At 46.5% G+C, this 14,124-nt stretch overlaps 1 protein-coding gene across 4 annotated transcripts in view; it reads left to right on the plus strand.

Moving 5' to 3' along the window:
- The window catches only part of NGDN (neuroguidin), a 53,318-nt gene that overhangs the window by 16,772 nt on the left and 22,422 nt on the right, over positions 1-14,124 (plus strand). The window contains exon 11 of one of the 4 annotated variants that reach the window (XM_033411604.2): positions 1,525-1,548. The exons of the other annotated variants lie outside the window; for them this stretch is intronic. Coding sequence (XP_033267495.1) covers positions 1,525-1,529 — 5 coding nt within the window. The 3' untranslated portion in view covers positions 1,530-1,548. Of the gene's footprint in view, positions 1-1,524; positions 1,549-14,124 lie in introns of those variants that run through there. 4 annotated transcript variants of the gene reach the window in all.

Below are 14,124 nucleotides of genomic sequence, written 5' to 3' on the forward strand. Positions count from 1 at the left end.
AGTGCCTCCGTACCCCCCTGCCTGGCCTAGGCTGGGCGGGATCAAATGTGGAAGTCCTCTGCACAGACACTCCAGCCCTCTTTATCCTTCTTGGCAAACAAAGCATGGCTCTGCCCCTGACTTCCTCCTCTTTCTTCTCCATTATTTCTTCTCCTTCACCTTGTCCCACTTCTCCCTTCCCTTCATGAATACCCTTCATTCCTCTTCCTTTAAATCTCCTTCTCGTCCACTTGCTCACCGTCGCCCATCTGCGCCCGCTCTCTCTCCACACACGCACACACACCCCCACCCCGTCTTTCATTTTCAGTAGCCGTCTTCCTCATCGCCTGCCCATACTGAAGAAGCAGCATGCTATGGGAAGAATGGCTGCAGAGTGGGTCCCTGGTTGTCAGAGTAGGCGGTCCCTTTTTCTCCAGAGGATCAGTGGCTGTCTTTCCCCATCTTGTCCTCAGGAGCCAGGGAACCCCAAGACGCTGGCTGTCTTTGGGGATAAACAGCTCTCCCCTTCGCTTCTCCCGGTCGTTCGGCTCCGGCGCCCCCTTGTTTGGCTTTTCCTGAGTGTGGTCTGTTCTTGTTTCTCCCACCCTTTCTCTCGTCTCTCGTCTTCTCCCTCTTTCTGTCTCTCCCCAGCACAAAGCGGCGGCAGGACTGAATGTGTCTGTCTAGAGGCTCTGCCAGGCTGTGCCCCTCACTTTTGCCCCTCCCCCGTCGCCTTGCGTGCTGTTGGGGGGGAGGGTTGGAGGGCGGTGGCATGGTGCCAACCAACCCAGAACCATCTGCGGTGCCTTCTGCACTGAGGCGGGCTCTGTCTCTCCCACCCGCCTCCTCTCCCACTCTTCCTCTCCCATTTTTAATTAGCTGCTGAATTAATTAAATCCCACACGCTAATTAACATTCCTACAGGGAAGAATGCTAGGTCAGAAAAGTAGGAGGTGGTAAAGCTTCTGTCCATTTAGGATAGGAGACTTAGGGATGGAAAGGGGGCTGAAGGGTTGAAGAGGAAAGAACAATCTAAGAGCAGAAAGAAATCTGAGGGAGGTGTGAAGAGACAGAGAAGGGAAATCATGGAGAGTGGAGCCTATTGAAGAGAATAATTAGAATTAGGAACATTGGAGAAATGAGAGTGTCTTGAAGCTTCTAAAGGTTAGAGGTAGAGCTGTGGGTCTCAAACATTAGCATGCATGAATAACCTGAGAAATAATGATATAGAGGATGCTAATTTGCTGCCTTGAACGTCTTCTAAAGAAATAAATCTCAATTTTAATAAGAGTACTTTAGGTTAGAAATGAAGGAGAACTTCCTCCTTGCAAGTCAGTGACATGCTCTAGTAAAGGAACTCTTTGGGAGATAAATTCTTATCTGTCTAGAATGGTTAAAGTTTGCCCAAAGCCGGATGAACTTTGAAGGTTTTTTCTAGATAGACACATTAATCCTTAAATGTGTACTGTGTCCTGGAGAACCAAGAACATCCAGGATAGGAAAATTCAGGATTCATTCTCAGTTCCCTTTCCTCCTTGCATTCAGGGTGAACTTTGAGTTTGATCTCTGTGGTCCAGTCAACATTTTCGGGATGAGCCTTCTCTTCAAATCAGATAATTACTTCCCTGGGGTGTTTAGTGCACTGATTCCTAGCTAGGATTTCAAAGAGATGACTGTCTGATGGCTAGCATGGCTTCTGTCCTTGACCGAGGGCTGGAGAGACAAGAGAAGAGCTGCAGATGTATATGGAGCAGAAGAAGGGAGGCTGGGGTGTGCATTGACAAGGGTGTGGTTGGCACTGAAGATTCTGTTAAGGTCACTACTGTGATCCGACCTGAAAAAAAGAGGAACATCTTGCTTGTCATCGTTTTTCTCCTCTGAAAAGTAAAGGAGACTGTATTCAATGCAGATTGAGACTCCTCCCTGTCTAGCCCTTCACCAAAGAACTGAAGTCTGGGAGGAGTCCCTTGGGTTAGCAGAGCCTCCTGATGGCAGCTATCCCAGTGTTTCCCAACCGTTTTCAGTCTGAAATACACCAGGAGCAAGTTCTATCATGTCTACTCTCCTAACCACCGTTCACTTAGACGGCATTCCCCACTGTTACTCATACCGCAGTAATTAATTCACTCAAAAGTTTGCATGTTAAACTGTGCAGAGTAAAGAGTGTCATTAAGAAACATTTATTAAGCACCTACTATCTGCCAGACAAACTAGGCATTAGGTTTAGATATAAAAATAAGGGATGAGATAGAACTGCTACATCTAAGGGGTTTATATTTTGGTTCAAAGGGGAAATAAAGAATATATAATAAAGGGCAGTAACTCACTTTGTGTGTCTATGTGCAAATGGATGTGAACTCCTTGTAGCACCTATTCCCTGTGCTGCTTTTGTGTCCTCTTATATTGTTACTTACTCTTTCTTATATATGTGTCTTAGCTGTCCACAGAGATGGGATGCTAGCTCCTTGAGGGCAGAAATCCAGGTCTTTAAAGTGAGGTACACGTAGCACTAGCCTAAAGCCTTACACATTCCCAGCTGTTCGGCAAATGTGTTGAATTGGCATAGAGCCATATATCAAGGTATAATAGTTGCTTTAGAGTCTGTGACATTCCTAGTTGTGGTAAATATTTGTCCTCTGGAGGGAGGACACAAAAAGTTACAATAAGTGTGATGATGAGTAAGATAATTATGTAATGCCCAAGGGAGGTCACTACACAGTATAATAGTGCTTAGGCTCCTCAATAGGATTCTAAGCCAGTTCCTAAAGAGGGGCCGGGGCTGAGGAGTGGCAGTGGAGTGCAGAGGAAAGGACATAGGCTTATTTTTATATGTACTGTATTTCCTTTTACTGTTTTATAGACATTTCTCACCATCTTCCCACTCCAAAATTATGGTTAGGCCATTTGTACACATTTGTACCCTGTTTTGTTCACTTAGCGTAGTGGTGTATTTTCTTATGCTATTAAAAAGTCGGATTAAAAAATACTTAATCAACACGTAATATCTCATCATGTATATACCATAATTTATAAGATCATTTCTTTTTGTTAGACATTTATGATGTTTGCAGGTTTGTCGTTGTATTTTCCTTCTGTGACAGCTACCCACATCTTCATACAGAGTCTTTGCAATTTTCTGAAATGGAATTTCTGGGCCAAAGGATAAAGACCACCATTCTGGTCTGTGGAGTGACTGCATTAGATTCACCTGAAGGAGGTTATGATTATTTTTATTTTTTCTTTTTTAATTTTTTAAAAAAAATATTTATTTTTGGCTGTGTTGGGTCTTTGTTGCTGCCTGTGGGCTTTCTCTAGGTGCGGCGAGTGGGGGCCACTCTTGTAGCTACTCTTGTAGCCGCGTTGCGGTGCGCGGCTTCTCATTGCGGTGACTTCTCTTGTTGCGGAGCAGGGCTCTAGGGCGCACAGGCTTCCATAGTTGTGGCTCGCGGGCTCAGTAGTTGTGGCACACAGGCTCTAGAGCGCAGGCTCAGTAGTAGCGCACAGGCTTAGTTGCTCCGTGGCATGTGGGATCTTTCCAGACCAGGGCTCGAACCCATGTCCCCTGCATTGGCAGGCGGATTCTTAACCACTGCGCCACCAGGGAAGTCCCTATATTCCTTAAAAGAGTTTATTTTTTGAGTAGGTAAAAAATGTAAACACTACAAAAGGGAATACAATGTAATTTCCTTTGTACCTTTGTCCCTCATTTCCCTCCCCAGAGGTGTTCAATGCATGTATAAGCACATGTATAGATAAAGAACGTTTGTAAATAAAGAGATCATTTGATCCCACCTCCCGGAAATTCTAATCTAGTCTGAAGTGGAACCTTGGAATGTCTCTTTTCCTCCCCTAATGCGTTCTAGCTAACTCTACTATGCAGCCAGATTTGGGACCATCACGTTAGATGAATTCTTGGGATTCTTTTCAGGTCTAAAATTTAATGACTAAAACTCACAGAATTAGTAATTTAAAAAAAATAATGATTAATGTTACAACTAAATCATCAAGTATCATAGATTCTCTTTGGAATGATCTCAGAGATCCAATTTTTGATACTGAATTTATTATTATTAATACAAATAATGGTCACCATTTATTGAGTGCTTACCTGTGCCAGGCTCTGTGGAAAGTACTTTTTATACATTCTCACTTAAACCCCATAGCACTCCATGTACTAGGTAATTCTTAAACCAAGGCTTTGGAAAGATTAAGCAGCTTACCCACAATCAAGGGACCATTAAGTGGCAGAGTGAAGATTTGAACTCAGGCCTCTTACTCCAGGCTGATGTTCATTACCCTCTACCTTCCACCCTCATCATTAGATTATACTATGCCTGGTGTTTGGTAACTTGCTTTTTACACTAAAAACATACCTTGAACATCTTTCATTTCATATATAAAGGTGTATATATCTATATATACATAATTTAGTTCATTTTTAGAGGGTGTTTTTGTTGGTCATTATTTACTACACATGAATACATTTCTAAAGCAGGTTTCAAACAATACAGATAAGGGAAACCCCTTTGATTTTCACTGCAGTTCTTACAACCACTATTATCAAATTCATGTATATCTTATGGATTCTTTTCCATGTATTTATGTATGTACAGAAATACATGGTTTTGTGAGTGTTTTATAGTTACTTTATTTTTACATAAATGGGAGCGCACTATACATAGGGTTTTATAACTTGCTTTTTTATCTTAATAATATATCTTCAATCTTTCCATATCTCTACCTAAAGGTCTTTCTCAATTTTTTCACTGCTACATAATGTCTATAGTTTATGTAACTATTTCCCTAATGATGGGAATTATTCTAAACACTGTTGTTGTAAAGAGTATTAAATTATTTTTCTCATAAATGTCTAGAAGTAGAATTGCTGGATAGAAGTTTGAAATGTTAATAGAGACTGAAGTTGCCCTCCGAAAAGGCTAATAAGCCAGTTTATACTTCCACCGGCAGCCTGTGAGAGTGCCATTTCCCTTGCCAGCACAGGACACGCTGCAGCTCTTCCCCTGAATTTGCTTTATGTTAATTGCTTCTTCTGGATAGTCTCTTGCAGAACAGGCCAAATATTGACAGATCTCTTTTGATTAAACTCTAGGGTAACTTTTCCCCTATTATTTTTGACCTCTGTCCTGGGCCTGTTCTCTGACATACATAGACTTTTTTTTTTTTTTTTTTAAGAGGCTAAATCTTGTGTCTCTTCTGGAACATCCTCATGCCTGTCTGCATCTCCCTCCTGCAATCAGTGATAGGTCTGCAGTGGTTCAGGCATAACCCTGCTTACAGCCAGAGTGACTTATCTCAATTACCTATTGGCACAGGGAGAGGCAAGTTGAAGAATTACATAACACTTTGTTTCAACGAACTGCTTATTTTCTGCTTTAACACTTTCTTTGTTTACTAGCTGTTGTTATTCCACATTTTTGTGACCTGTTCAGAATGTGTGGGTCAGGCTACCTTGAGTGGAAGCCACTAAAGGGCGGGATCACCATCAGTTCATCAAGAGGCCTCTTGATCATAGGGCAGCTTTGGCTGGCACCCAGACTGAAAATGGGCCTGCCCTGCCGTCTTTTGGATCACATACACAGGAATAAGTAAACAACAATGAGAAACAAACAATTCTAAAATTAAATGAGAAGAAATAAACATTGTTTGATACATTAAAAAGTTCAGTTGCCTTGGGCTTCCCTGGTGGCGCAGTGGTTAAGAATCCGCCTGCCAATGCAGGGGACACGGGTTTGAGCCCTGGTCCGGGAAGATCCCACATGCCACGGAGCAGCTAAGCCCGCGAGCCACAACTGCTGAAGCCCGCGCGCCTAGAGCCTGTGCTCCACAACAAGAGAAGCCACCGCAATGAGAAGCCCGCGCACCGCAACGAAGAGTAGACCCCGCTCAGTGCAACTAGAGAAAGCCCGCGTGCAGCAACGAAGACCCAACGCAGCCAAAAATAAAAATTAAAAAAAGTTCAGTTGCTTTAATAATTATCAGAGGAAAAAGAAAGATGAATTCAGGAAGCCTTCTATTCCTAAGGCTTGATTTTTCTCCTATGTGAGTAATGGAAGAATAAACATGTGGAGGGGTAAGAGCCTCTTGAAGCCCTGGGGATCTGGGGTCCTTGAATAATTTGGAGTGTTTGCCTCTGTGGCCATAGAAAGTACAATTGGGTAATTTAGCTTCCAGATCTTCTTTTTTTTTTTAATAAATTTATTTATTTATTTTTGGTTGCGTTGGGTCTTTGTTGCTGCGCCTGAGCTTTCTCTAGTTGCAGTGAGCAGGGGCTACTCTTCGTTGTAGTGCGCGTGCTTCTTGATGCAGTGGCTTCTCGTTGCGGAACATGGGCTCTGGGCTTCAGTAATTGTGGCATGCGGGCTCAGTAGTTGTGGCGCACGGGCTTAGTTGCTCCATGGCATGTGGGATCTTCCCGGACCAGGGCTCGAATCCGTGTCCCCTGCATTGGCAGGTGGATTCTTAACCATTGCGCCACCAGGGAAGTCCCTAGCTTCCAGATCTTGATGGCATGAACTGATGAATGAAGAAAAAAGTGACAGGGATCATTCAAGAAATTCCAGAGCATTAGATCTGGAAGGAAGTTTGGAGGTCGTTTAGCAATAGCATATGGCTTAATGGGTTTTGGGATCTGAAAAAACCTGACCTTGAAACTCGACTCCCTAGCTGCATAGCTTTTAGCAAGTCACCTATCTTCTCTGAGCCTCAGTTGCTTCGTTTGCAAAATGAAGATAATAACTACTTCATAGAATTTTACGAGGAATGGAAATAAGTATAAAGCATTTCTCATAATACCTGTCATATAGAAGGTACTTTGTACATGTGGTTATCACATGGGCCAGCACCCTCATTTGCATGAAGAGACTGGTTCAGGGAGTGACATGGACAGCACAAGTTCATGAGTTGTGAGTAGCAGAGCCAGACCCTGATTTAGATTTCTTGACTTTTAGCCCAGTTTCCTTTCTACCACCCCACAATGCAGGCTTTTTTTCATTCATTCTTTATCTTAAAAAGGAAAAGAAAAAACATGCCACCACCTCCTACTTCCCTCCCCTCCATACACATTCTTCTTTGTTCTTCTTTGTGTATAGAGTGATAATTGGGACAGAAACCCTACAGAGGTACAGGATAGGAGGCAGTATTCAGTTGGAGAGGCTTAATTGACCAGCTTATCAAAACTGGCAGCAAACTGGTGATCCTGGATCTAGCTCTGGCTGTGAGCAGGGAGGAATGTACTTTGAGTTCCTCCCTTATTTCCAACTGTGCTTGCCGGCTCTGGCTGGCCAGGACTCCCAAATGGATGAGGCTGATTTGAGCCAGCATCCTATTGGCCAACTCTGTTTCCTCCTAACCAGGAGCTGCTGGGAGGAAAATGTCTGGTTGGGCTCTGGGATTTTTCTGCAATCTGCAGAGGGAAAAAGGGAGGAGGGGGTAAAACTGGAAGGTACAAGGCTGAGGCTCTGGCCTCAGCAAAGAGATGCAAATGCCTGGGAATCCTTGGCTCCCTTATGGCTAAATTCTGTGCAGAGATTGCCCTGGATGGAGGAAATTGGCCACACTCACCCCCTCTCCTTCCCGACCTTCTGTCGGGAACTGTTGTATCCTGTGCTGACTAGCATGGCTGCCAGATCCCTCTTCACTGAGGCACCCTGTGCTCTAGACCTTTATCTGCCTTTCTGGATCATATTTTATTTTTTCACACTACCCCTTCCCAAAAGACCATTTTAAAACAAATTAATTTATTTATTTTTGGCTGTGTTGGGTCTTCGTTGCTGCGCGTGGGCTTTCTCTAGTTGCGGTGAGCGGGGGCTACTCTTCGTTGCGGTGCACGGGCTTCTCATTGCTGTGGTTTCTCTTGTTGCGGAGCACGGGCTCTAGAAGACATGCTCATTTTTATCTGCTTACTTTCCAAGATGAGATATTTAAACTTCACACCTAACTGCTAAAGAGGCTGTCAAAATGTAAGGTACAGGGCTTCCCTAGTGGTGCAGTGGTTAAGAATCCGCCTGCCAATGCAGGGGACACAGGTTCGAGCCCTGGTCCAGGAAGATCCCACATGCCGCGGAGCAACTAAGCCTGTGCGCCACAACTCCTGAGCCTGCACTCTAGAGCCCACGAGCCACAACTACTGAGCCCGTGAGCCACAACTACTGAAGCCCGTGAGCCACAAGTACTGAGCCCACGAGCCACAACTACTGAGCTCACGCGCAACAACTACTGAGCCCGCGTGCCTAGAGCCCGTGCTCCGCAACAAGAAGAGCCACCACGAGAAGCCCACACACTGCAATGAGGAGTAGCCCCTGCTCGCCGCAACTAGAGAAAGCCTGCATGCAGCAATGAAGACCCAATGCAGCCAAAAATAAATAAATTTATATATAAAAAAAAGTAAGGTACAGAGTTAAGACACTCTGGTGTGTGCCCTTACCTGTGGGCGTGCTTCACCTTAGCTCCACACTGCTGCCTTCCTCCACTTCCTCAGTTTCTCTTCTTGTTTCTCCAAGTGCAGTTTTAATTTGTTGCATTTCTGGTGGGAAAGAAAGTGGCACGCCCACCTCACAGGTCCATTTCTTCTGGTCCTAATCCTAGGCAGAGCCACATACTAGAGTTAGGTAGATTTAGAGAAGAGACAGAAAAATGGTGACTTAGTAAGTCACCTAGCTCTGGTCTGCACCAGAGTTCCTCAAGGTGTGGCCCAAACAATACCTGTTATTACAATCACCTTGGGGAATGGGGAGAGTTGTTAAATGCATATTTCTGGGTCCTTCCCCTGTCCTATTGAATCAGAGTCTCTGGAAAGGTGACCTGGGAATAAGCATTGTAAAGAAGCGTATCAGGTGACTCTTGTGCTTACTCCAGTTGGAGAATCAGGGCTGTAGAGGTTGGTGTTTTAGTATGGGGTGGCCTGGAGTAGGGGACTAAAGTCTGTGGAGGAGGGCTCAGCAGCCTCATTGAGCACTGGTCAGGAAAGTGCTCAAGGTTCAGCAGGAAACATCCCACTTAAACATCCAGGTTTTCCTGAGTGGCATGTTCTGTAGGCAGTGATGGAGACAGAGGAGGATGTGGGGTATTCATCAGCCCTCTTGCCAGAAGGTAGAAACCCAGCCCCAGGTGATGGAATTAGTCAGATGGGGCCGACCGAAACATGTACCCTTTTAACCTTAGCTTCATTCATTCCAATACTTATCGAGCTCCTCCTGTGTGTCAGGCACTATTATAGGTGGGATACATTCTTGAACAAAGCCAAGATCCCTACCTGCCAGAGGCGAGAAGTAGAAAATAAACAATAAAACAAGTAAGTCAGATAGAAGGTAATAAATGCAATGGAAAAAAGGAAAAGCAGAGCAGGGTAAAGGGGCTGGGTGGGGTCAGGAGTCAGTATTAAATGTGAGGTCAAGTAGACCTCCTGAGCAAAGGGCAGGAGGGAGGGCGGGGTGGCTGGGTGTGCAGTTGTCTAGGGAAATGCACCCGCCTTAGAGAACAGACAGTGCAAAGGTCCTGCAGTGGGGAGCAGATCTGGTGTGCCCTTCAGTCTGGGGCTCAAGGTCTTAAGCCATTTCCCTAGAAAAGTTACTACCATGACCCTAATTTTTTTTAGTGCTCAGGACCAAAAAGAAATCTGACAGTAGCCTTAGAAGACATGAGCTGAGCTGCAGAATTGGAAAAGGTCAGCGCCAGAAGGAATACAGGAAGTCCAGTGCCACACTGAAGGAGTGGCAGAGATGGGATCACACTGTGGTTCCCCTTCATGCTCACTAGTGTTAGATTTTTCTGGGGAGTTTTGTTTGAGATTAACCCTCCTGAAGGGTAGGGGGGTTCACGTTGGGCTGTGGAAATGGTGGGCTTGGAGGACTTTTCATCTTCCCCGAGGGTCCCACCCCCCAGAGGCCATCGCTAACCAGTCTCTCCCCCTTCTTTGCTGCTAATGGTGGGAGCCTTAGAGAGTGGCTCTCAGGCAGAGGGGTGGTTCTAGAAGACCATATACGGTTTATCAATGTTGAATTTTGTAGCTCGCCTCTGCCGCCACCGTTGGAGGGAGCGGCCAGGCTTGGCAACATTATTTGATAATAGAATAATCATCATTTATATTGCAGCTCGGAGTGCCTCTGCTACTGATAATGGCTCAGTGCCTGGGTGTTGGGGAGATAAAACAGACTCTAGAAGGGAAAGTGAACTGGCTTGGAATCCATGACCCTGGAAGGCTGGACTTTGGCCTCTCTCACTGACCTCTGAGAGGGGACAATTTAGCAAAGATGTTCCCCAGGGATAAAAGCAGCCCTAAAATGCTTTCTTTAAAAAATGTGACCTGTGAGCACATCTAGGTCATACCTCTTGCCCTCCCTGGTTGGGTAGTTGACTCCACTTTGTCCCCCCCTTTATCAGATCATTCTTCAGCCGCGGGAGTAGTCAGCAGGTGGACAGTGGGGGCACACTCTGAAGCGGCTCTGTGAGCCCAGTGACAAAAGGCCATCCTGTCAGGTACACGGGAGGGAAGGAGGAGAGGGGTCAGCCAGTTCTCTTACAGACTCTTAGGTTGGAGCTCCAAGGGACCTTGTGATTCCTGCAAATTTGGACGTAGACCTCTTCCGCAAATCAGAATTGTATTTCAGAGCTCTTCTGTCTTTCCGATGGTGTGGCGAGCTATCTTGTGAAGAGAGTCATCACTCTTGTGAAGTTGTGGGTGTGTTTCTGTACCGGGAGGGTGGCCGTGAACTGGGCAGCGTTCACACAGCAGGACCCAGAGAGCAAAACCAATTTAACAGGTTGACTTCCCTGGCAGTCCAGTGGTCAGGACTCCACACTTCCACTGCGGAGGGCCTGGGTTCGATCCCTGGTCTGGGAACTAGGATCCTACAAGCTGCATGGCATGGCCAAAAAAACCCAATTTAATAGCGTTCTCAACCTTTGAAATGAGCTAGACTCCATCCATCTCCATTGTCCATCAGCTCCCCAAAGGGCTGTGCTGGAAAAGATGGGCCCACGCTGTGGCGGGACGGTGGATGTTCAGAAGCTCGGGAAAGCCGTGGTTCCTGAGGTCTCTGAGGGTCTCCTCACTCTCATGAGATGTGTGTCCCTGCAGGTTGAAGACAGCCTCTCCTGTTGAGGACTCTGATGGCCAGGCTAAGCAACCTCAGGGACTCCAGATGCCAAAGTGAGAAGGACAAGAAAAGGGAAAGTTGCTAGGAATACAGCAGGAGGTGTCCCAGGAGACATTTGGGGTTTCCTGACCAGACTGGGATTGAGGCTGGGATGGGAGTAGAAGCCTTGTGTTGATACCAGTGATACATAGTGGGGTCGGGGGTATCCTGGAAGGGAGGGCAGAGATGGCTTAGTGCTGATGTTCTGAACCCAGGATATCAGGAACACTTAGGGAGAGTCTGTAAAGCACGAACTCCTGCCCCCATCCCCACTCCTTTGGGAATAGACTCTCCAGAGGCAGGTAGATGCTGCAGGGTTCCAAAGGGAGTGGGGGGTGGTGAGGGCCAAGGCAGGGTGGAAAAGACAGGCCCAGGCCTTAGTCCCAGAGGAAAAAGGGAGTCTGGGTGAAGCTTTTAAATAGTATGTTTGTGATAAACCTCGTGCTGGCCTTGTCCTGAAGATTTTTTATTTTATTTTTTTAATATTATCTTGACTTTTTAAAAAAAATTTATTTGTTTATTTTTGGCTGTGTTGGGTTTTCATTGCTGTGTGCGGGCTTTCTCTAGTTGTGGCGAGCGGGGGCTACTCTTCGTTGCGGTGCACGGGCTTCTCATTACGGTGGCTTCTCTTGTTGTGGAGCACGGGCTCTAGGCGCGTGGGCTTTAGTAGTTGTGGCTCCCGGGCTCTAGAGCGCAGGCTCAGTAGTTGTGGCTCGCGGGCTTAGTTGCTCCATGGCATTTGGGATCTTCCCGGCCCAGGGATTGAACCCATGTCCCCTGCATTGGCAGGCAGATTCCTAACCGCTGCACCACCAGGGAAATCCGTGTCCTGAAGTTTTAACAACAGAAAATAGAGGAACAGAGCTAGGCTAAAGGTCAAGAAATCTCCGTCCTAACATCAACGCTACTGTTTAGTGGCTTTGTGACCTTGGACAAATCACTTCACCTCTCTGAGTCTCAGTTCCTTTTACTCTAAAATTAAGGGATTAGGCTTAATGGTTGCTAAGGTGTCTTTCCAGCTCTGAAAATACAGGTCTGTGATTCTAAGAGTGATTTAGTTTCTCTGCCACAAGGCGGTTTGGTACCTTGTTGTATTACATTTGGAAGGCGAGAGCTTGGGTGCTGCGCTTTGTTTATGGAATGTGATACCTGGGGCCAGCTCATCCATCTGCCAGCTTCTAGGCCAGGACCACCCCTGATCACTTGACAGAGCTTTCCCTATAAGTGGGACACTGCTTCTGTGGGAATAAAATTCATTAAATTAGAAAATTTTAAAATGAGGGTTCCAGGTTCCAGTGAGTTTGACAATCAGGGTTAAATGCATTCAACAGTTTCTAATATTAAAATGAGGGTTCCAGCGTCCAGTGAGTTTGACAATCAGGGTTAAATGCATTCAACAGTTTCTTTTTTTTTTTTTTTACAAGATTTCTCAGAGCCTTTAACACACCAGTATGCATCTTGAATCTCTTAAGAGGGAGAATATGTAGTATATACCAAATAATTTGATTGTGAGATCCATTTTTCTTTTATTTATTTATTTACTTATTTATTTATGGCTGCATTGGGTCTTCGTTGCTGCGTGCAGGCTTTCTCTAGTTGTGTCGAGCAGGGGCTACTCTTCGTTGCGGCGCGCGGGCTTCTCACTGCGGTGGCTTCTCTTGTTGCAGAGTATGGACTCCAGGTGCATGGTCTTCAGCAGTTGCGGCGTGTGGGCTCGGTAGTTGCAGTGCGCGGGCTCTGGGATGTGCAGGCTTCAGTAGTTGGGGCCCGCAGTCTCGATAGTTGTGGCTCGTGGACTCTAGATCGCAGGCTCAGTAGTTGTGGTGCGTGGGCTTAGTTGCTCCGCGGCATGTGGGATCTTCCCGGACCAGGGATCGAACCCGTGTCCCCTGTACTGGCAGGAGGATTCTTAACCACTGTGCCACCAGGGAAGTCCCGAGATCCATTTTTCTAAGGAGCATCTCATCGGATTCATGTGTCATAGAGCACCCCGAAAATGAAGTTTCACTATACTGACATCTCTTTTTCTTTAAAAACAACAACTCAAAGTTAGATGCCGCTACTCGCTTTTTCCCACATCCTTGATCTTCAAGGTGGTAGGGGTGTCCACTTTTCCTACACTGGAATCCTAAAGACAGACTGTCTTGTGTCACGGTCTTCCTAGGGCAGCCTCGCAGGCAGTGCCGGTGATCCTCAGTGAACTGCTGTTGAATCGACACCCCTCACGGTTCCCCATACGCTTCCCCATTCTCCCAGCAGCAGACACTCACAGAGTGCCCCCGACCTTGACAAGGGGTAGCGAAGGCCAAGTCAAGAGGGCTCCTCTGAGCCCAGAGTCTGGTCTTGGTGACCTGGTCTGAGGGTCACTGGGGCTGGATGGACCAGGTAGTAGCTGTTGACTCAGGTTTGGGGTTGGTTTTCTGTAAGAGACAGGGAAGAAAGCTGCCAGAGTCCGCCCCCTAGGAATATATACTTGTCCAGGCTGGGCGGGGACGAGGAGTCGGCTGTGTCTCATTTGGGCAGGAAAGGCTGGGTCACTCTCACTTGGACTCAGTTTTTACACGCCCTTTTCCATGCCTCTGTCTTGTCACTCTGCCCTCCTTCTCCTTCATCCTTCTTTTGGATTCTTTCTGTCTCCCAGCTGCTCTGCTAAGCAGACAAACTCTCCTTCCTCCTCCCCCATCCCAGTCTCCTCTTCACACTCCCTCTGCCCCCCCAGCCTGGCAGCCTGCCCTTTAGGAATGTTAATTAGCATTCCCGATTTAATTAATTCAGTAGCTAATTAATGATTGGGGACTGGGGGTGGGGAGCTGGGGTGCAGGGGAGTTGGGGGCTGGAGGTGACAGGGAGAAACAGCAGAGGCTGCAGAAGGCATCGCAGATGGCTGTGCGGTGGCTGGCACGGTGCCCACTGCCGTGGATGCAACACTCACACGCACGCACACGTACACACACACACACGCGCACACACACACACAAAAGGAAAGGGTGAT

Source organism: Orcinus orca, chromosome 2 (genome assembly GCF_937001465.1).
Source record: "Orcinus orca chromosome 2, mOrcOrc1.1, whole genome shotgun sequence".
NCBI classification, from domain to species: domain Eukaryota; kingdom Metazoa; phylum Chordata; class Mammalia; order Artiodactyla; family Delphinidae; genus Orcinus; species Orcinus orca.